General features: G+C 37.4%; 1 protein-coding gene across 3 annotated transcripts in view; it reads right to left on the reverse strand.

The window, feature by feature from the left end:
• The window catches only part of IMMP2L (inner mitochondrial membrane peptidase subunit 2), an 876,168-nt gene that overhangs the window by 803,588 nt on the left and 49,060 nt on the right, over positions 1-23,520 (reverse strand). For all 3 annotated transcript variants that reach the window (XM_047694954.1, XM_047694953.1, XM_047694955.1), the window contains exon 4: positions 1,385-1,488. In XM_047694954.1, coding sequence (XP_047550910.1) covers positions 1,385-1,488 — 104 coding nt within the window. The remainder of the gene's footprint in view (positions 1-1,384; positions 1,489-23,520) is intronic.

Raw genomic sequence — 23,520 nt, forward strand, 5'->3', positions numbered from 1 at the left:
CATGTTTCTCTAGGAAAAAAAAAAAAAAACTGCACAATTGTCTGCTTATAGTGTGACCTCTTTCACTTGGGTGGGTATCCTTCTCCATCACTGACTAAGTGAGAATGTAACCTTGTCAAACCAAAGGCAAAAGAATAATGAGCACACAACAGGCTAACCCAGCATGGAAAAGGTTGTTAAGGAGGTTGCAAAACAAAGTACTCTGAATGACAAAACAGAACTAGAGTCCAAAGAGTAGGTTTATATTAAAGAAAGCCCTCAATAACATGAGAAGCATTTAATCCCCACCCTTGGATGTCTGCCATACAAAACTCCATTCAAATGTAATTATTTTATCAGTTAGTAACCAGATTTAATTAATATGTTTTTGAATGAATCCTGGTAAAACAGGCTTGAAGGAGACACCTTAGTGAAACATCTATTTCCACAAAGAGCTAGCCGAAAGTTAAGTATGAACAAGTAGATCATGTTTTATGTTTACCAAACAATTACATTCTCATCCAACAAAAAAAACAAACATTCCAATTAAAGAACCAGAAATATAAACTGGAAGTCTTCACCAAACACCGGGATTTGACTATCGTTAAAACAAATGACAGTAACTGCTGTATTAATTGCTACCCAGATGTACTAACTGCCATCACAGGGAAGCATAGGAAAACATTTTTATAAGTGGTTGAAACCAGAAATCAGGCAAGTTCTGTTAGTCTTCGAAGTGTGAATTTACTTTTAAAACAAACAAATCTCAAACCTAAACCATTTAAGCACGTGCTGGGTCTATGTATTATATCATTGCATCAGTCATGCACACTTTGGCGTTCTTTTTCTCCATTAAGACTGGAATGAAACTCTTGTTCCTGATCAGTTATACTTTAACAGAGAAACAGTGCCACCTTTTGGTCCCAAACAAAAGCCTCCCGTCTACTAATCTTCCAAACTGCCTTATTTCAGTTCAATCACTCAGACACCCATAAAAATGTCACTGAACTTCATGTCGCAATTATCATCTTCTAGAAATATTGTGTACCTACACAAACTAATAAAAATGAAATTAACATTAAGGTTGCTTCTAAGATGCAAAATTTCAAAATAATCCAAACTGATACCAAATACATGTACTTTAGATCACCAATATAATTTCTAACCAACATATCATCAAAGACATTTTACCAAATTCAAGTATGTCGACCAACTGATATATTTTAAATATAAAGAAAAAATCCTTTTTATAGCATCGTTACATTTCAAAATTGATTTTTAAAAATATATTAATTTAACATGTATTATTAATTTAGTAATTAGCAATGATGTTAACAGCAAATTATCAGTTAAACCAATTATAAATATCTTTATATACAAATGCAATATGCTTCTGATTACTTACACCAATGACACAATGTCACCACGTTGTACTTCAAAATTCCTCACTTTCCAGTGGTTCAAAAGCACCACATCAGATGATTGGCTCCCCCCAGGATTCAAAGAAGGCTAAAAAATAAGGAGAAAGAGACACATCTATCATTTGTATTTTTCAATCTTCATGGTTCCTTGCACTTCACAGCTTTAGTGCAGTGCAATAAAACATTTCTAATATAGTAGCTTTCAATGAATTGCTGTTCTAAAGTAACTGCCAATGAGTTTTCAAAAAGACTCATCGGTATTCTTCACAGGTGAAAGGGTGAGGGGGGGAATACATCACCAATACTTATTTGAAAGGAAAATGTGCTAGATATTCAAATCTTTACAAGCTCCAGTAAAGAGGTATGAAAAGCTTTAAGAAGGATTATTTAAAAAAAAAAAAGGAGGAAGAAGTGAATCATACCTCCCAAAGGAATATTCAGATGGGATCTAATGCACAGTAGCGCACATCACTGTCCCATTTGGGAAAAAGAAGAAATAATCTCCAATCAACCAGGGAAACAGCCATATGAAAAAGAGAAGGGAACAGAAGAAACAAGGGATGGGACAATTATAGAAGATGTGGGCATTTCCCATGTTGACCTCTCTCTTCTAGAGAGAGCAGGGAGCAAGTATCCAGGTCCTAGTTTCAACTAGTAAGTAACCTTCACCTTAGGATTCATAGGAGTCTAGATGTGCCTGAGGACTGATGGGGCAAAAACTGAAACGTGTTTTATGTAAGAATTCATCTGAAGGTCGGGAACCATTAAGGCATAAAAATCTGAGGAACCATGAAGACAACACACCTGTCACTTGGACAGGGGTGCCAAAAAAGCCAGTAAATAACAAGTCTGAAACCTGAGGTGGGAACAGAGAAAATAAAAAGAGAACAGGGAAAACGAGGATAGCTTTCTTGCCAATGACTCTCCACGGTCTCTGGGCTCACCACGAAGGGAAAGCGCAGTCTCTGTGGTAGTGGGGAAAGGGCCAAACCACAGTGCAGTGGAGCGCCTCCACCCTCACTGACAGGGGCAGCAAGAGGACACACAGCCACAGCCCAGGGCAGAAGCCCGGAAAACAATGGATACCACACAACAGCCAGCCTCCGGAGCAGGAGTGATACGCTCTTTCTCAAAGATTCCTGAAATTATTTGAAGATTTCCATAAAGCCAATGTGAGCAAAGCTGCAAAAATATTGTGTGGGCGCAATTATCGTGATCTTTTTGTGACTCCCCACATTTTCTCATGGCCAAAATATACTGGACATTTCTGAAGATCTCAAATACTCCCACAGCTTCTACCAACTCCTTTACGTGATATGCCTAAGTATCACTATCTTTATTTTTAAATTCTGGGCTATTCATTTAATTTGACTATCTCATGTAAAATTCAACACAATTAAATGGAAATTGTCATTCTTTCTTACCAAAAAAGCTTTTCTTTCTTATTTTCTTACATCTTAGTTACCATTTTCCCAGTCAACCAGCTTAAAATCTTGGTTATCTTTTTACTTCATATGGAACCAATCACCAAACTAAGGAGTTTTATTGTTTTCTTCATGAAGTCTTTCACTTATGGTCCATCTTTCCTCTTCCCTCTCCCATTAACATAATTGAAGCACCAAGTGTCATATAACTCACCATGTATCTACACTAATCATTTTCACCTCCAACTCAGAAAGGAATGATTCCATTTCTTTCTAGCTATATGATTTTGAGCTAGTTGATTTTATTATGCTTCAATTTCCTTACTAGTAAAGTGGTGATAATTAGTAACTTAGCTAATTAGTAATAATACACAATAATAGCCAGTACTGACCAAGTACTCAACTGTTCTTTTAATGATAACCAGACATAGTGAATGCTTACCATGTGCAAGGCACTGTTCTAAGAGTTTTACAAATATTAACTTACTTGGTGAGATCATTCACTTCAAGGGCATAGAAGAGTTCTTGACCCACAGATAAGCTCTCAGTAATCTCTATTATTGGCAATATTTATTAAACAATTTTAATGATAGGTAGTTTTGTGTCCTTTCTCAGGTTCTTCTGGCTCCATAATAAAGAATAGAGCTGATACAGTAGGATGAATCCAAGGGGCTTTTTTGGGCCATGTGCTAGGGAATGGAGCTTTTGCCATCACACAGTAGGGTTAGATTAAAAATTCAGCCTCCTGGGGGTTCATTCTCTCTCATTCCTATTCTCTATCTCCCTCTCTGTCTTTGAGTTCACTATCTTGCAAGTCTTTTTCCCTTATTTCTTTCTATTTCTCCCCCTATACAACTGATGTAATAAAGGTGGCCTAGGGAGAAGCCATCTGAACCATAAAGAGAAAAATCTCCTTCTCATTATAATTTCACTGGGTTTGTTTCTTTTCCTTGCCATCAGATTAATGAAGAACAAAGTGATTTAGTAATCTGACTGCTCTTCCTCAGTCTCTTCTATTGCTGTTTTTCAAAAGTTTGTGACTATCGCTCATAATGAGAAATGCATTTAACACACATGGACAAACACACAATTCTGAACAAAATTTCACAAGACAATAATTACCATTATGACATGTACCCTGATATTTTCTATTCACTCCTAATCTGTTTTGAAAATTCTGTCTATAACCAACCATATTAAGTTCACATCCACTGTCTTGATTTTGCAACTGACTAGTAAGTTGCAATCCACAGTGCTAAAATCATAGCTTTAGACAATTCTTCTTCAACCATTATCCCATGACTGTTGCATTTTTCCAGAATTCCACTTTTAGTTCATTCATTAGGGTTTTTAAATTCTTCCCCTGACAATCTCATCAACATTCTCAGTTGCAAATACCATCCACATACCAATGACGTCTAAATGTGTAGTCCCCAAATCACTTTCTTCTCTATCCTCAATCTACAGCACTTCACACTATAGCACATGCAGACAGTAATGTAGTTTTTGTTTACCTGTCTGTCTCTACAACTAAGCAAGAAGCACTTTTATCCATCATGGTAACCCATAGTTATTTTATACTCCCAACACCAACTATTTCTCTTAGAGCTCAGAGCTCTAAGTGGTTGCTGGACATCTCATCTGGTTAAGTCATTCCCCTACCTTAAATCCTTCACTAACTTCCTAATACTACCAATATGATGAGTTTCAAGATCAAAATCAAGACATACATGATCTGCAGGACCCTATCATTCCCCATTTACATAGTTCCTACCTGTTAAATTAAACCATAAGTAGCTTATTCACTGACACTTCCAAGCTATCATATAAGCACATATTTCTGCCTGAAATGTTCCCTTTTTCCACCTTCTGCCATCTTGTTAACTCACACAGCGAAACAACATTTGCGTCTCATGAGGCAATTTCACGGGAATTCTTTCCTAACCCTCATTTCTCCTTCTCCCTATTCCCAGCTTCAGTGTCCATTACATAATCAAAACTCTCAAGTTCCCCATCACCAACCTGTGATCATTTCTATCACACATTTAAATATGCATTCTAATTATTGCCTTGTCTCTCTTTCCAAGATCCTGTAAACCTTTTGAGAATATGTTGTTTCTTATGTCTGTGTACTTGACATCTGGGCACATAGGATGATTAATAATTTTCAGTGGAAAGGATGAGAAATATCAATTATTGAAATTCCCCCCAAACTTCCCAAATTAACATGCCCAGAAGAAAGATCATATTCCACTCCGGCTCCCAATTAAATTTCTGTATTCCCCTCCTTAGTTAACAGTATACCATTCACCCTGCTCCACAAACTAAAATACTCCTGAGTTAGCTTCACTTTCTTGCTCTCCCTTTGGTCTCTCATCATCTGACTGTTCCTCTGCCCAAAATACCTTTCTCCTACTTGGAAAATTCTACTTATCTCTCAAAGCACAGCTTGGATGATGACTTCTGTATGAAGCCTTGAATAAACAAACAAAAAAATACCTGCAGTTCCCTTATAGAAATTAGGAAATTACGTCCTGGTGCTCCAAGCCAGAGGACAAAGAATCCCCATAGACTCAAATCTTGACACTTGGATCCATCTTTTCCTTATAGGATCACTTGTCAACCAGCTTTTCTAACTCCAATTGTTAGAATCAAAAGGTAATGAGTTGTAAACAAAACATCTATGTAGGGAAAAAATCCCAGAAGGAAGCATGTCTAATTTCAAACAGTAAAATATTAGAATCATCAGTCAACACCTGGAAGACCTTGTTTGATTTTATAAAGGAAGCAATACAGTTTTCTTTTACCTTTCCTCTCCTCTACAAGGTTACATTTAATCACTCCCCCATCTGTGCTCCCTTTGCTATTGAGGTTGACTTCAATGATACTTGTTTGTTTTTTTTTTAAAGATTTTATTTATTTATTTGACAGAGAGAGAGATTACAAGTAAGCAGAAAGGCAGGCAGAGAGAGGAGGAAGCAGGCTCCCCGCCGAGCAGAGAGCCCGACGTGGGGCTCGATCCCAGCACCCTGGGCTCATGACCTGAGCCGAAGGCAGAGGCCTTAACCCACTGAGCCACCCAGGCGCCCCTCAATGATACTTGTTAAAACCTCGTTATAGGTACCTGCCTACATACATGACTCCTTCATTCAACTGTAAGCTTTTCACTTGCAGAAATCATGTCTTACCCATGTTTGTGTGCCCAGAAGAAGAGCTGAAAATAGTATTTCTGTATTTAAAAGTTTAAAATATTAAAGGTTTTAAAAGCATTTTTTAAATAAGATGGTTCCTAGGCAATGTACATTATCTAAACGATGTATACATTTCTTCTCATAAAAACATATTCTAGGTAAGTCTAGTAAGAAATCTTTTGTGCTGTATCAAGTTAGGCAATTTAAACACTAGCAATAAAGTTGAGGAGTGCTTTATTATTATGCATAATGAAATAATGCTAGCGTAGAATTCATTATGTGAAATAGAATAAAACAGAATAAAATTTTTTCTTCACTGTTCATTTATGAATAATACTTATCATATAGAAAAATTTTCTTCAATTGGGAAACTGTTCTATGGGACTATAATAACCATAGTTCTTTGTACTTCAATTTAAAAACTTATTAAAAAGAAAGAAGAGTAAATGAAACAAGATGGAATTGGGAGGGAGACAAACCATAAGTGACTCTTAATCTCACAAAACAAACTGAGGGTTGATGGCGGGAGGGCGGTTGGGAGGGGGGGTGGGATTATGGACATTGGGGAGGGTATGTGCTATGGTGAGTGCTGTGAAGTGTGTAAACCTGGTGATTCACAGACCTGTACCCCTGGGGATAAAAATATATTATATGTTTATAAAAAATAAAATTTAAAAAAAAAAGAAAAAGCACTTAAATTCCTAAGTTTCCTAAAACAACTTTTGAGAAGAAAAATAATGTACTAACTTCAAAATGAAAAATTTATATGAAAATCTCATTCAAATAATGCTATTTCAGAAAAATTAGTAAGTCATGTTATTACTTAGAAATTTTACATCTCACTTTTCCTTGTGGGAATGGCAGTTTATGCTTCAAACAGAGCAAGTAATCTTTTCAAATCAAAGAAGTTACACACATGAAATCTAAATTAAAAGTCATAAACTTTCGGAGACTAATGTAACCAGAGTCTGTATTTTCTTGCCATATTGTTAATACCTTAAATCCCAGATTTGCCAAGACAACATCAAAATTATAACCAACTTAAGATAATCAACTTTGGAAGTAAGAAACCTCAGAGAATGGGGCACCTGCATGGCTCAGTTAGGTAAGTCATTGCCTTCGGCCCAGGACATGATCCTGGAGCCCTGGGATCGAATCCCTCATTGGGTTCCCTGCTCATCAGGGAGTGTGCTTCTCCCTCTGACCCTCATCCCTCTCATGTTCTCTCTCACTCTCTCAAATAAATAAATAAAATCTTAAGAAAGAAAGAAAGAAACCTCAGAGAATATTTAATCTAGGAGTTTCCACCTCCATTTCAAAAATGTGTGACTATGATACATGTTCCTCCTGGGAGTCAAGGAGATTTTGAGTTGTAAGGAGAAAAACACTGATAATCATTGGGATTACAAACCCCACAGCTGTTCTCCCCACCCTTCCTTCAGTGACTGGCATCTTCAAGTGCAATCTATTCATGGGCTCCCACCATGCAGCAGTAAGGTTAAAAATCAACAACTTACCCAAAACCAGACAAAGACCCCACCAAAAAGGAGAATTGCAGACCAATATCCCTGATGAACACAGATGCAAAAATTCTCACCAAGATACTAGCCAATAGGATCCAACAGTACATTAAAAAGGATTATTCACCACGACCTAGCGGGATTTATTCCTGGGCTGCAAGGGTGGTTCAATATCTGCAAATCAATCAGTGCGGTACACTACATTAATAAAAGAGAGGACAAGAACAATGTGATACTCTCAAAAGATGTAAAAAAAAAATCATTTGACAAAGTATAGCATCCTTTCTTGATTAAAACTCTTCACAGGGCAGGGGTAGAGGGAATATAACTCATAGAACCATCTACAAAAAGCCCACAGCAAATATCATTCTCAAGATCAGTAACACAGCAGCGATGTCCACTACTACCACTGTTGTTCAACATAATACTAGAAGTCCTAGCCTCAGCAATCAGAAAGAAAGGGAGAAAGGAAGAAAGAAAGAAAGAAAGTGCACCCAAAAAAAAAAACCAATTCCAGACTTCAGCTCTATTACAAAGCTATAATCATCAAGACAGTATGGTACTAGCACAAAAACAGCCACATAGATCAATGGAACAGAATAGAGAACCCAAAAATGGACCCTCAACTCTTTGATCAACTGATCTTCAACAAAGCAGGAAAGAATGTACAATGGATAAAAGACAATCTCTTCAACAAATGATGTTGGGAAAATTGGACAGCCACATGCAGAATGAAACTGGACCACTTTCCTATACCATACACTAAAATAGGCTCAAAATGGATGAAAGACCTAGATGTGAGAGGAGAATCCATCAAAATCCTTGAGGAGAACACAGGCAGCAACGTTTGTGACCTTGGCTGCAGCAATTTCTGACTAGACACATCCCAAAGGCAAGGGAAATACAGGCAAAAATGAACTATTGGGACTTCATCAAGATCAAAAGCTTTTGCACAGCAAAGGAAACAGTCAACAAAACTGAAAGACAACTGACAGAATGTCAGAATATATTTGTAAATGACATATCAGATAAAGGGCTGGTATCCATAATCTATAAAGAATTACCAAATTCAATACCCAAAGAACAAATAATCCAATCAAGAAACGGGCAGAAGACAAAGACAGACATTTCTCAGAAAAAGACAAATGACCAACAGACACATGAAAAAATGCTCATCATCACTCAGCATCAGGGAAATACAAATCAAAACCACAATGAGATATCACCTCATACTGGTCAGAATGGCTAAAATTAACAAGTCAGGAAATGATAGATGTTGGCAAGGATGTGAAGAAAGGGGAACTCTCTTGCATTTTTGGTGGGAATGCAAGCTGGTGAACCCACTCTGGAAAACAGTATGGATGTCCCTCAAGAAGTTGAAAATAGAGGTACTTTATCACCCAGCAATTACACTACTGGGTATTTACTCCAAAGATATAAATGTAGTAATCCAAAAGAGGACCTGCACCCCAATATTTAGAGGAGCAATGTCCACAATAACCAAATTATGGAAAGAGCTCAGATATCCGTCTACAGATGATAAAGAAGATGTGGGATAAGTGTGTGTGTGTGTGTGTGTGTGTGTGTGTGTGTGTGTGTGTGTGTGTGTGTATGAATACTACTCAGCCATCAAAAAAATGAAATCTTGCCATTTGCAATGATGTAGATAGAACTAGAGGGTATTATGCTAAGCTAGATAAGTCAATCAGAGAAAGACAATTATCATATGATCTCACTAGCATGTGAAATTTAGGAAACAAAACAGAGGATCATAGGGGAAGGGAGGGAAAAATAAAACAAGACAAAATCAGAGAGAGAGAGAGACAAGCCATAAGAGACTCTTAATCATGGAACTAATCTGAGGGTTGCTGGAGGGGAGAGGAGTTGAGGGATGGAGTAGCTGGGTAATGGACATTAAAGAGGGCACATGATGTCATGAGCACTGGGTGTTATACAAGACTGATGAATCACTAAACTATTCCTCTGAATCTAATAATATACTACATGCTAACTAATCAAATTTAAATTTTAAAAAAATCAACAACTTAGAGAAATCTTTTGGATAAACCTTGCTCCAAAGACAGAGAACTACATTTACATCTTGGCACCATTTTCTTACTAGCCAGATTACCTTAAACAGATCATGTAACCTCTCTAAGCCTCATTTCCACGTCACAGGGCCATCATGAGAAATAAAGACAGGGTCCACAAAGGGTTAACCCAGTGCATGATAGAGAGTAAACAGTCAACAAATTAATGTGATAAAGAGGATGCTAGCAACAACAGGACAAAAGGAAGCAAACAAGCACAGTATTCTTTCTGTCAGATTCAAGATAAGAATAAGCTTCTACATATGGCTCTGAATGTTTTTTCTTTTAAATACTACACTGGAAGTCTTCTGGCTGAAAATTCTACCACTTATTTCTAAATGCTTGGTGAATTGTTTCTCCATTTCTTTTAAGAAGGTAAAGTCAACATACTTTTTTTTAAGAGAAGGAGAGAGAGATGGGGGGAAGGGCAGAGGGAGAGGGAGAAAGAGAATCTTAAGCAGGCTCCATGCCCAGTGTGCAAACTGACCAGGAGGTCGATCTCACAACACTGAGATCACAACCTGAGGTGAAACTGAACAGCCAAATTGAAGCCTAACCAACTGAGTCACCCAGGCACCCTAAGTCATTATACTTTTATTTTGGATCTCAATTATTCTGCTTTTAGGAATTAAACTTCCCAAAATTTAATGTGCACAACTAGTTAAAAATATTTTCTATAAAAACCTTATATCCATTATGTCTTAAATTACCATTTTTAACATACACACATATACACGCATATATAAAAAGATATTCATCAAAAATCCAAGTCATTAGCTCTGACTGACGAGATTATGGTTTCCTTTTTTCCCCCTTTTTCGGGGTGGGGGGAAGGCAGTTGGGTGATTCTTGTAACATTAAAAAGGTTATGGTATGATTTCCTCTGCCCTAAGTATTATATCATTCATGCTAAGAAAGATAACATAAGTCAGCAGATTTTAGCAGATGTTAATAAATTATGCTAAGCCTAGAAATAGCAGATTTCAAACCTACTTTTGGAACAAGTACAACACAGCAGTTGGCTTTAATGCTATCTCTGATCAAAGACTATGCTGAAGGATTTTTATTCCCCCTACAAACAAATATTATTGTCAAGGTATCCTAAATTCTCAGCTTGTGTCTAAGTTCAAACCAAATGACAGTTTGGGGAATTTATGTCTTGGTTTAGAAAAATAAAACTCCCCTACAGAACTGAAGAGAGACATGATGGATTTCTTACCTTGTAAAATTTAGCCACAGCCATCAATCAGTAAATGATATTATTCTGATTTTGATTTTTTCTATAAATTTTTATTAATGTTTCTGTATATTCATTTTTTAATTTAAAAAAAAGTTCCCAACCTGTAATTCACTGCCTACCACCTACCAACAAAGCCTGGTTTTAACCTCACTTCTCTGGGCGCAGTGCTTTCAACCCCTTCAGGCCTATAAAGAGCACCACCCACACTGGCAATATACAATCTAAAAATGTTTGAAAATTACATATGGTGCTTTTCAAAGGGATGGTCCCCGGTTACAACCAGGAGGAACCAGCAGTAGCTCTCAGATTTCTTTTGAAGAACGATTATTAGAGAAATCAGGATTGTCTTTTTTTTTTTTTAACTGCAGCACTGGCCAAGAAGCATGAAATACAATTAAAATAAATGTATATTCTGATAATAGATTATTCTTACTATGAGAAGCCACACTTTTGAAAGAATGTAGATAAAATGGTCTAAAGTATCATCTTCCTTCCTACTTTTTTTTTAAAGATTTTATTTATTTATTTATTTATTTATTTATTTATTTATTTGAAAGAGAGAGAGTGAAAGAGAGCATGGTGGGGAGGGGCAGAGGGAGAGGAAGAAACAGACTCCCCGCTGAGCAGGGAGTCTGACTCGAGGGTTTCAATCCCAGGACCCTGGGATTATGACCTGAGCAGAAGGCAGATGCTTAACCGACTGAACCACCCAGGTGCCCCCTTCCCTTGTTATTGAGGCTTCTAGAGTTCTTGGATTTGCCTCACTAAGTATACAAAATAAAATGAATAATAACTGTGCCCAAGTCCACATGAAGATTTAAGTTAGAAATGGACCATTCCTTTCAGGTAAAGGATACTTATTATCCCTACCCCTTAATACTTGACCCCCTTCAGTGACCAACCATCTAATTCAAAAATTACTCAAACTTTTACCCATAGGTCCCTTAATATGGCAAGGGTATTAAAACCTAAAGTCACACACTCATTACGCTTGAGGGCTAAAAGAAGAAATTCAAATCCCAAGGCATCTCAGGAAGTTTAGACTTATTAAGCTGTAGTTACATCTGACACTTTATTAATAAGTACAGAATAATGGGTTCTTCATGCCTGCTCCAGCTTCCAGATGCTCCCCCACAGGAGTGTCTGGCAATATCATGAAGTCCCCACTAGAAAGCTCCCCCTTACAGGGTCACTTGAGAGCTCTGCTCTAGACCAGGCACAACACCTTGTCCAAACCATCCTGGCAGCCTCTTTCTGCACATGTGTAGACTCAAGACAGGCCCCACAGAAGCAGGACAAGAGATACATTCTTCACATGTCCAACTTAAACAACAACAGAAAAGGAAAAAGGATGCATTTGGTAAGGATGTGAAGCTACTAAAAAAAAATTCATTCATGTTTTCTTTCATGTGTTCATTCCTTCGTCACTGAAAAACTACTGAATTCCAACTCTGACCGGCACTGTGCTAGGCAATGGGATTTTTCACCCTTGCAAATCCAGATATGGGCCTAATCACATTTTATTCAGAGATCTGAGAGCCTTTTTAAAAAATAGCTTTGTTTTAATCTTATCCTCTTTTTTTTTTTAATGATTTTATTTATTTATTTGAAAGAGAGAGAGAGGAGAGAGGTCAGCGGGAGAAGCAGACTCCCCACCGAGCAAGGAGCCTGATGTGCGACTTGATCCCAGGACTCCAGGATCATGACCCGAGCCGAAGGCAGTCACCCAACCAACTGAGCCACCCAGGCGCCCCTCTCATTCTCTTTTTTATACATGTCCAGTTCTTCAAGCAAGCATTCCCCACTTAGGGTATTTTCTTACCCCTTTTGACATTTCTGCATGAATCACACTCACATAAAATAACTTGTATTTCTGTCGATACTTTATTTTTTCTTTAAAAAGCAGGTCTTTAAAGCTATATTAAAACAATGTTAGGGGCGTCTGGCTGGCTCAGTGGGTTAAGCCGCTGCCTTCGGCTCAGGTCATGATCCCAGGTTCTGGGTTCGAGCCCCACATCGGGCTTTCTGATCAGCAGGGAGCCTGCTTCCTCCTCTCTCTCTCTGCCTACCTCTCTGACTACTTGTGATTTCTCTCTGTCAAATAAATAAATAAAATCTTTAAAAAAAAATAAAATAAAACAATGTGGACATATACTATATTAGTTTAATTTGGAAGTGTAGTGGGTTGCTAATTTTTTATTCTCCTAAACTTTTGATTTTTTCTATGCACATAGAGTCACACATCACAATTTTATGGGTATTCTCATATATTACTTGTACAAATAAAAATCTTTACAAACTATCTACAAGGTAATTTGCCAAAACATATCTAAAGTCTTTAAAGTGGTATTATCCTTAGACCTGGAAATGTTACATTTGGTTAAACAATATGGTACTGGGATACTAAAAGCCATTAAAAATCACACTACAGAAAAATATTTAAGGGAGCAGGGTGCCTGGGTGGCTCAGTCAGTTAAGCCACTGCCTTCAGCTCAAGTCCTGATCCCAGGGTGCTCGGATCGAGCCCTCAGGCTCCTTGCTCAGTGGGGAACCTGCTTCTCCCTCTCTCCCCTGCTCTTCTGCTCTCTCTCTCTCTCTCTCGCAAGTAAAAATAAATAAAATCTTTAAAAAAATATTTTAGGATATTTGGATATGTTTGGCAAAATAAATTAGGTGAAAATGTAATAAATTTAAAAAGAAATATAGAGAAAGAAGGGAGACAGGGTGGGGAGGGGGAAGGAAAACAGTACAGAAAAAGATAAGAAGAATTTATAATGGTTGAGAAATGCAAATTTTGAAGTCAAAAGCCTGGGCTTATATCTGTTTAATTTTTAACAAATTAATCTTTTTGTTCCTGTTTCTTCATCTGTAAAATGGACAATAGTACCTTCATCACAGGGTTGTGGGAGATACTAAATTTACTATTATATTTACAGTGAATACTACATTCTAACGCCCAAAATACAACGATCATCCAATATTTTCCAACTACTATTATTATAGAATAACATCTTAAAATTAACTTATTCTATAAGGTAGTATAGATTATTTTCTTTTTGCATATTTTCCTAAATTTTCCAAGTTTTCTTCAATCAATATGCAATGCCTTAGAGTAAGAACTAATTTTTTAAAGAGAAAAACCATCTGATTTTTACATCTTTTTATTACAAGTATTTATGAAGTATGTTTTCTTCCTTAACAACTTCTTCAGTGTTTAAGCATCCCCTTAGTTCAGATCTCTGTAACTAGACAGCAAACTTTCTGGCTCAATGCAATAGTCCAATAACTATTAAACACTACCATTAAATATATGTATAGTGTTTCCTTGCTAATAAAACAGATATTGACATAGCTTTTCAAATTAATAGTTCTAATTAATCATGATAAGAAATAGGTCATGTATAATTAATGAGATATAAAATTTATATGAACATCTCTACATATTATCAACAAGACAGGTTATTATATGCAGTATAAACCAGCTACATGGACACATCCATACATTGGCACCAAGATACACCTACAGACGGACAAATCTGTAACTGCCTCATAAAACTGAATGAAGCTTTCTTAGTCCCTGATAGCTCTAGAATCTCTCTAATGGGTCCCAGGTACCAGGGCATACCAATCTATTTACTTTACTTGTACAGTATCTGTGAACAAGTCTGTGAACGAAAAGATGAGACCGTGGTTTTAGATCCTTCGTTCCTTGTTACTACTCGATGTGGCATCCTATAGGGAAAAAAAAAAATTCTAGCAGTAGAAAAGTATATCAGTAGAAATTCAAGATCCCTGAATTACATGAATCAAAGCAATCAGAATTAACAAGTTCAACTGTGTAGGAAACAAACAGCATGTTAAAAGGAATTTTTTAAAAAAGCACTGAGACAGATAAAAGAGACCGAAGTCCTTATATTGCTTCTTTATTGCTACAAAATAAACATTACAAAACCTAATACAAAACTGTGTATTTGCTCTTGATTCTGCAATTTAAGCTCTGCTTAGCTAAGTGGAAGTCCGCTAGACTGACCTGATACCACTCAGGCAGCTACAACCATGGAGATACTAGTGCTCCCAGAGGACAAGTTCCACTGTGCAAGCAAACCCACAACAGTACCATGAAACATGGTCACCACTATTCCAGTCTCCAAGAACAGTTTCCTCACCACCTTTCCAGCTTCTAGTAAGAGCTGTATACCATTTGTCCAACTTTGGTCAACAATCCCCTACTGTTTTTCTAGCCCTCTGCGGCCATCCAGTCCCCAAACCAATGCCATCTATTCTAGAATTTTGTTTTGGCAGCACCTCACTAATTTGGGTTACCTGTTGTTTCCTAACAAACCACTCCAAAACTATGAGCCTAAAAAGAAAAACCATGTATTTTTTCATAATCCTGCAATATAGGTTTCACTCAGAGGGGCAGATCCTCTACCGACCTCTCTTTCCTGAGGCCATTCATGTGGCTGCAATCATCTGTGACTCAAAAAGGGCTGGAAAAGGCAAGATGGCCCTACTCACACATCAAGCACTTAACAGGAACTCCTTGGCCAGGATGCTTCACTTGTCCTCCAGTGTCCCCTCTAGCAGGACTGCCTGAGTTTCTTGCGTGTTCCCCATTCACAAGCACTGACGAAGTTCCTACTCAAGTAATATTTGTTGATGAGCAATTGGCTAAAGCAAGTCATATGGCCAGATTCAATGTGGGAGGAAATGTGATTCATTGAGGAGCCATTACTGTAAAAATCTACACATTTCCCATGCTAAGTCAATAGGCCATTCTCTCAGATGACACTCTATGCTTCTTTTTGGTCATTTTAAAAACTACAGATGGGATGCCCAGGTAGCTCAGTCAATTAAGCGCCTGCCTTCAGCTCAGGTCATGATCTCAGAGGGTCCTGGAATTGAGCCTCCCATCAGGCTCCCTGCTCAGTGATGCGTCCCCTTCTCCCTCTTCTTCTGACCCCCCCCCCACCTCCACTCATGCTCTCTCTCTCTCTTTTTCAAATAAATAAAATATTTTTAAAAATAAAAATAAATAAAAACTACAAAAGTGAAAGATTGTTTATATTATAAAAAAAAAGAAAGAAAGAAGATTAGCTGGCAAAATAAAAAACTAAACAAAAAATTAAAAGATAAACATACTAAGCTATAAAGTATAGAACACACATTTAAAAGCTAAAAAAATAACGTAACAAGATAATACAAAATTAAAACTAGAAAGAAGAAATAAAAAAGATTACAACTAGTAAGAAAAATCAAAAATGAAAATTATACACTGATATAACCATTGATACAAGGGATTAGAAGAAATAAAATTAGCTAAAATTAGCATAAAAGATGAATGATTTAACAGACAAATGTATGGAGAATAGAAAATTTTTTTCTATTTTCTTTCTATTTTCTTATTATTTTATTTATTTATTTGAGAGAGAAAGAGAACATGTGCAAGACAGAGAGCATGAGCTAGAAGGAGGGGGAAAAGCAGACTCCCTGCTGAGCAGGGAGCCCAATGTGGGGCTCTATCCCAGGATCCTGGGATCATGACTTGAGCTGAAGGCAGATGCCTAACCCAATGTCCCACCTAGGCAACACAAGAAAAACACACTTTTAAAAGTACTAAAATTTAGAATTCAAAAGTTTAGCAAACCAAGACAACCAGGAGTTTGGAAGCAAAAACAGTTCCCACGTCTGGGAAATGCCCCAACAACTTGCCCTACCCAAGAGTTGGGGGCTCTCTACAACAAAAGGTTTCTCAAACATATTTTTTTTATTAAAGCATAATTGAGACATAACATTATATTAGTTTCAAATGTACAATACAGTGATTCAACAACACTTGTATACATTGCAAAATGACTCACCCCAGTAAGTCTTATTACCATCCACCACCATACAGAGTTAAGATTTTTTTTTTTTCCAAACTTGAGTATTTACAGAGCTTGTCACAACAGAGATTCCAAGGTCCTAGCAATAATTCCATTTTCATAGCACTGGGACAGGGCTCAGGAACCTTCATGAATAAGGCACCCCAGGTGGTACTAATAAAAACCTAAGGATGACACTAACTGTCAAAGGGCTTTCTCAGACCATGGGCCTCCTTATCCTTTGCATTGCACTTGTTGCTTGAAGCCCTTAGGACAAGCCTACATTTAAAATTTCAGACTCAAAAGCTAACATCCTCCATTCCCTTAGCTATAGCTCAATTTGAGCTGCTTCACCCTTTCAAGCCTCCCTCCAGCAATAAAGCAGCATTTTTCAAATTACAGGTCATGACCAATGAGTGAGTCATAGAATCAATTTAATGGGATGCAACCAGAATAGAAAATATCAGAGGGCACCACACATAATGACGGTAATTACAATTTTAGTATTGTTACATGAAACTTCTGTTTCAGTTGTGTGTATATATGTGCAGTGAAAAACTATATTATTTAATGAGTCATAAGTAAAAAGGTTTGAAAACCTCTGCCATAAAGAATATGATGGATTCATCAAGAAACTAAAAAGTTTTCAGGTGAAGAGTGCAGAAACACCCTCAAAGTCAAAGAAAAAAATTTTAATGATGATAATTTCATTTCATCATATTTCTGTAGGGTTTAATTATTCAGGCACTTCAATGCTTCAAAGAACAAATTTAATATGCATTTATTCAACATTACTCTGAAAGGGTAGGTGAGAGGAATATGGACATTTTCTTTTAGAAGCTTACAAAGTAGAGTTAGCATTACCCATGAAATAAATAGAAGACTAGAGAAAAATACAAAACATTTACAATCATGAGTTAAATGTGCAGTGCTGTCAGATTTCAAGTAAGTGAATGATGGAATTAGGGAAGGTTTCATGAAGAAGGTAGGGCTTGAGTTTAGCCTTAAAGGGAGCACATGATAAGAAAAAGCAGAAAGGAAAAGGTATAGTAATAAGTCTTGTTACGTAGCCAAACAAGGTGAACGGCCTATAAAAAGAATCTCAAACACTTGGTGTATAACTTCTCTTACAACTAAAATACCCCAAACATAAGACAAAGAACAAATGGAGGATGACTCTAAAAGGTAGCAAGAAGACTGAAGGCTAGGGACATAAAGACTTGAGGAATGACATGGTGGCAAGTTCCCTGGGTTTTCTTTTTGCTTCTCATGTATTCTAGATAACACACTGGAGAAGCCTGCAACCAGGAGTCACCAACAGGCAGAACAAAAAAGCTTGAAGAAAAGCCTACTTTCATGGCACCTGGGTGGCTCAGTCGGTTAGGTGTCTGCCTTCGGCTTGGGTCATGATCCCAGGGTCCTGGGATCGAGCCCTGCATCGGGCTCCCTGCTCAGCGGGGTGTCTGCTTCTCTCTTTCCCACTACCCCTGCTTGTGTTCCCTCTCTCACTGTCTCTCTCTATCTGACAAATAAATAAACAAAAAAATCTTAAAAAAAAAAAAAAAGAAAGAAAGAAAATCCTACTTTCCAGACATAGGGCCAGGAAAAGGACGCCCAAGTGGAACAGAAAACACTTCTTATAAGACCCATCCTAATCCAGCCAAACACCAAAGGAAACTCTGCCCCAACACCAGAATGTTAGTGGGTGGAACAGGGAACTGGGGCTCCAGCCACAGGCAGCATCAGTGAGACTGGGTACTTTCCCTTCACTTCCCCCAGTCCTGGAACAAGGGTTAGAATGAAAATGCAGGCCATGTTAGTCAGCACACACACTACCAGCTACCCCAGGATTAGTTTGGCAATTTCTTAAAAATGAAACATATATGTACCATACGACTTAGCAATTCCACTCCTAGCAGCATTATTCACAATAATGAAAATGTGGAAACAACTTAAAGGTTCATCATCTGGCAAGCAGAAACAAAATGGAAGAAAAAAATCCATACAATGGAATTCTTTTTGGTAATTAAAAAAAAAAAAAACTATCGATATATGGTACAATGTGGATAGACCTCAAAACACATTATGGTAAGTCAAAGAAGCAAGACACAAAAGACCACATATTGAATGGTTCTAGTTGCAGATAATGCCCAGAAAAAGCATAAGTTAAAGTAAGAATTAACTTCAAATAGACAAGAGAGATCATTTTGGGGGGTTGGAAATATTCTAAAAGATGATTCTATAACTCCATAAATTTATTAAAAATTACTAAATCATTCACCATGGATTAAATTCAACAGTATAGAGTTAGCCCACCATAAAACTATTTTTTTAAAAACTAGACAGATGGGGTGTCTGGGTGGCTCAGTGGGTTAAGCCTCTGCCTTCGGCTCAGATCATGATCTCAGGGTCCTGGGATTGAGCCTCGCATCGGTCTCTCTGCTCAGCAGGGAGCCTGCTTCGCCCCTCTCTCTGCCTGCCTCTCTGCCTACTGGTGATCTCTGTCTGTCAAATAAATAAATAAACAAAATATTTTTTAAAAATAATAAAAACCAGACAGAACAGTATAATAAACTACCATGTTACCCATCATCTAAGGTCTAAAATTATGAACTCATGGCCAACCTCGTTTCATCTGAACATCACTCCACTCTTCCTCCTCCCGTATTACAATAAAGTAAATCTCAGCTATTACACATTCTACTGTAAATTTTATGTGACAAATACTATAGAAGATTTTTCAAACTAACAACAATACAATTTTTATACCTTAAAAAATACACTAAAGCACAACTGATAAAAATGGTACTCTGGCCATTTTAAATAATCTTTCATTGTTTTCTCATATTTTCAGTTTTGTCTTTTATTTCTTTAAACATATCACATTTAGCAGCTGATAGTTCTAAGAGCTTATCTTTAAGGTCTGATTCTGCCAAAGGATATTATGGACCCTCACTTAGAATAGTGCTCATTTCCTTGTGTGATATTTTTTTAAAAAGATTTATTCATTTATTTATTTGACAGACAGATCACAAGTAGGCAGAGAGGCAGGCAGAGAGAGGGGGAAGCAGGCTCCCTGCTGAGCAGAGAGCCCGACGCAGAACTCGATCCCAGAACCCTGGGATCATGACCTTAGCTGAAGGCAGAGGCTTAACCCACTGAGCCACCCAGGCACCCCCTTGTGTGATATTTTTACTGTGAGAACCTGTTCCTCAAACTTTGTCTGTGCCCAGGAAGATCAGTGGTCGCTCCCACCAGGTGCATGAGGCGAGTCCAAAGTGACTGACAATCTCAAATTAGGGTGTTTCAATTGCCGGGAAGGTGAATTCAAACCTCAGTCCGCCACTAGGGGCTTTTCCCCTCTACTCAGAGTCTAGAAAATTTTTCTTGCAGAACAGATTTTGGTTTTAGTGTATGCCTTCCCTAAAGATGTGTCTCCTCCATGGTCCTGAATTTATTCAGAATTTCTGTTCCACCTCCCAACCCTGTATGAGCCCAGGGCCTTGTCTTCCAAGTCCCATTAACACCCAAAACTCTGGGCGCCTGGGTGGCTCAGTTGGTTAAGCGACTACCTTCAGCTCAGGTCATGATCCTGGTGTCCTGGGATCAAGTCCCACATCAGGCTCCCTGCTCAGCAGGGAGTCTGCTTCTCCCTCTGACCCTCTCCCCTCTTACGCTCTCGCTCTCTCTCACACTCCATGCACACTCTCTCTCTCTCTCAGGTCAATAAATAAAATCTTCAAAACAAAACTCTGAGTTACCAGGAATTGACAAATGTCTGTAGGATAGCTGCAGACTTCAAAGCATACGGACTACTCTGGAAATGTATTCCCCTTTATTTGTGGTCTCAGATCACTTCCCTTACCTCCCTGCAAGGTCACTATGAATTTTTAAAGATTTTTCATGTTTTATTTATACTTTTTATGAGTTTTGCATTGAGAATATTTTCTAGATATCTACTCTGCTACATTTCCAGAAAATGAAATCTAATTCCTTCTTTTACGAAGCCTAATAAAGTTTATAATCTTCAGTCTAGAATAGGGCATTTTCCATCAACGTAGGTTTCAAAGTCTGAAATCTTTCACCTCCCACCATAACATTAATTTCTATCTTTGTTTAAGATCCAAAAGTACGGGGCGCCTGGGTGGCTCAGTGGGTTAAAGCCTCTGCCTTCAGCTCAGGTCATGATCCCAGGGTCCTGGGATCGAGCCCCACATAGGGCTCTCTGCTCCGCGGGGAGCCTGCTTCCTCCTCTCTCTCTGCCTGCCTCTCTGCCTACTTGTGATCTCTGTCTGTCAAATAAATAAATAAAATCTTTAAAAAAAAAAAAAGATCCAAAAGTACCACAGAACCACCCAAAATTAAATAACTTATCAATCAGACCACTGCAAAAACAAAAATAAAATGGAACAAAATATCTCTGGGAGCATTATTATAGGGAGGCATTATACAACAGTGATAAAGCAGGACTTTTATTAGTTATCATTTAGTAAAATGGAAAGCATTACCAGAGTTAGTTGCAGTCAGCTCTGAAACTTGATGGCTGTGTGAGCTTAGGTAAATTATCCCCAATGTTTGGCCTCAGTTTTTTTAAATGTATAGTTTAGCTAGAGTCAATATACCTAAATGTATTAAAAGTTCTAGCCATGGGAATCTGAATAAAGTATTAAATTTAAAATTATGTAAAAGAAAACTATTAGTACTCCAATCAGCAATGATCATGACTCAGAAGAGTACACAAAAGTCTTATTAAAGGGACATGGTGTACACAACTTAAATGATTCAGTAACAATGTTTTTGTGCGTGTGTATACATGCATGTATGTATGTATGGGTTCACAGAGAGACACAAATACCCAGGTCTGAGAGAGAGGAAAAGAAGGAGAGGGAGAGAGAGAAGGAGAAGGAGGGGAAAAGAAAAGGGGAGAAAGTAAAGGTGGCAAAATATTGAAAACTGATGAATCTCAGCAGAAACCCATGGGAGTTCTCTGTACTACTCCTACAACTTTTCTGTGAGTCTAAAATTACTTCAACATCTTTTTTAAAAGTGTTATGAAGTCAGCATTTAAATAACAGATATAACCCTGGCTACATAAAACAGAAGCATACTGTTCTATCATGGGAAGTAAAGGAAATCCATGAAGGGACATTATGAAGTTATCACTCACCAACTGTTTCAGTCTCACATATGTTTGTTGCTATAAATACAAACTGATCTATTTGAATTCTCTATTAACGACAGGTTGCAGAACTACATAAAAATGTATAACATCCTGATGGGTAAACACCTTAAGTGAGATTTTTGAGCCAAAGGTAATTTGGGAAAAAAGCTCACACATCAGCTGAGAAAGCATTCCAACATTAACTCCCAGCTTCCTCCAAAGTCAGCCGCAGACGACCAAGGAGAGTAAGAACACAGAGCATTCAGCATCGCAGGAAATGTGTGCCCTGTGGTTCCCAGCATCTTGGAAGTGCAAATTCAGCAGGTAGCATAAAACTCCCTAACTCTACAATAAATTCTGGTGCATAAATCACAATATATGTATCTCTTTCCTTAAGAGTCTATATTTGTATCTAGCTTCTCAGAGTGTCAAAATAATAGTTATAACCAATGATAACTGTTGAATATTAAGCCCTCTATAGGTTTAAAATTTTTTAATAAAATAAAAAATAATAAATGTGACAAGGAGAGGGCGTAAGCCTCTTTGCTCGCTTTTTTGACAGAACTTTTAATTTTAAGCTCAGCAGGAAATTCAGATAATGACTGCAAAGAGCCAAGCAGGAGTCTAAGATGTTTATTACAAACCAGGATCATCTGCAGATAGCTGAAAGTCAAGACAATTTTGAACCAATGGAAGTGTGTTATTGATTAGTAAATACCTCAATGCTGATTAAACTATTTTCCCTCCCATTCTCTAACTTTCTAATTTATTCTGCATAAATCTTTCTCTGAAGTCTGAGCTAGAGAGATATAACTGTGGAATAATATTTTCAAGTATTTTCCCCTCCAGCTATGCCAACTGGAAAAAAAGAAGATGGTATACTATATGCTACAGATAGCAATGACAACAAAACAAGACAGTGATACCTACTTTCTTAAAGTCTTAATTTTAAATGAAGAAGGCATATACCTTTTATAAGAACCAATGACCCTGCTACAGGCATTCTCACTCAAATGAAATCTAAAACTTTGGTATGAGGTCATTAAACTATTCCTAGGGCGTCTCTTTTACTCTAAAAGCCTCAGTAAGCAATTGAACTTCTAATTTGAATAATTGCATTCCACCAACATAAATTCCCTCTGTAGTTTCAACTGTATGCAGTATCAGTCTTCATTTCCTGAGTTAAATTAATATTGAGTAATGCGGTGCTTCTTTAAAAAAAAAAAAAGTGCATCCACTTTCATAGTAACCTTTCAGCAACTAGTAGAAGTGATTCATGTGCACTAGAGGGGAATAGTTCAGTATGAGTAATCATTAACCAATAATTTCTGCCAGCATTCCCTGTGTGTAGAGCATTGCAAAAGGTACATCTCATCCATTAAGTGGATATATCTATACAACTTTATTTTAAAAATCAAATGTTTGATAAACTGTATCGTATTTCCCATCAAATTGTTGTTCTATCATTAAAAACTTTATTTTCATTTATGACTTATCTTCAACTAGCTGTAAGTCCTCATGTTTGACCACCTCTATCCTTCTATTCAGATACCTAATAAATTATCAATTAATGCTGGGAAACCTAACTTACTCCATAGTGTTCAAAAAATAAAGATTTCTTGTAAGAGGG

Source organism: Lutra lutra, chromosome 11 (assembly GCF_902655055.1).
Source record: "Lutra lutra chromosome 11, mLutLut1.2, whole genome shotgun sequence".
Lineage (NCBI taxonomy): Eukaryota > Metazoa > Chordata > Mammalia > Carnivora > Mustelidae > Lutra > Lutra lutra.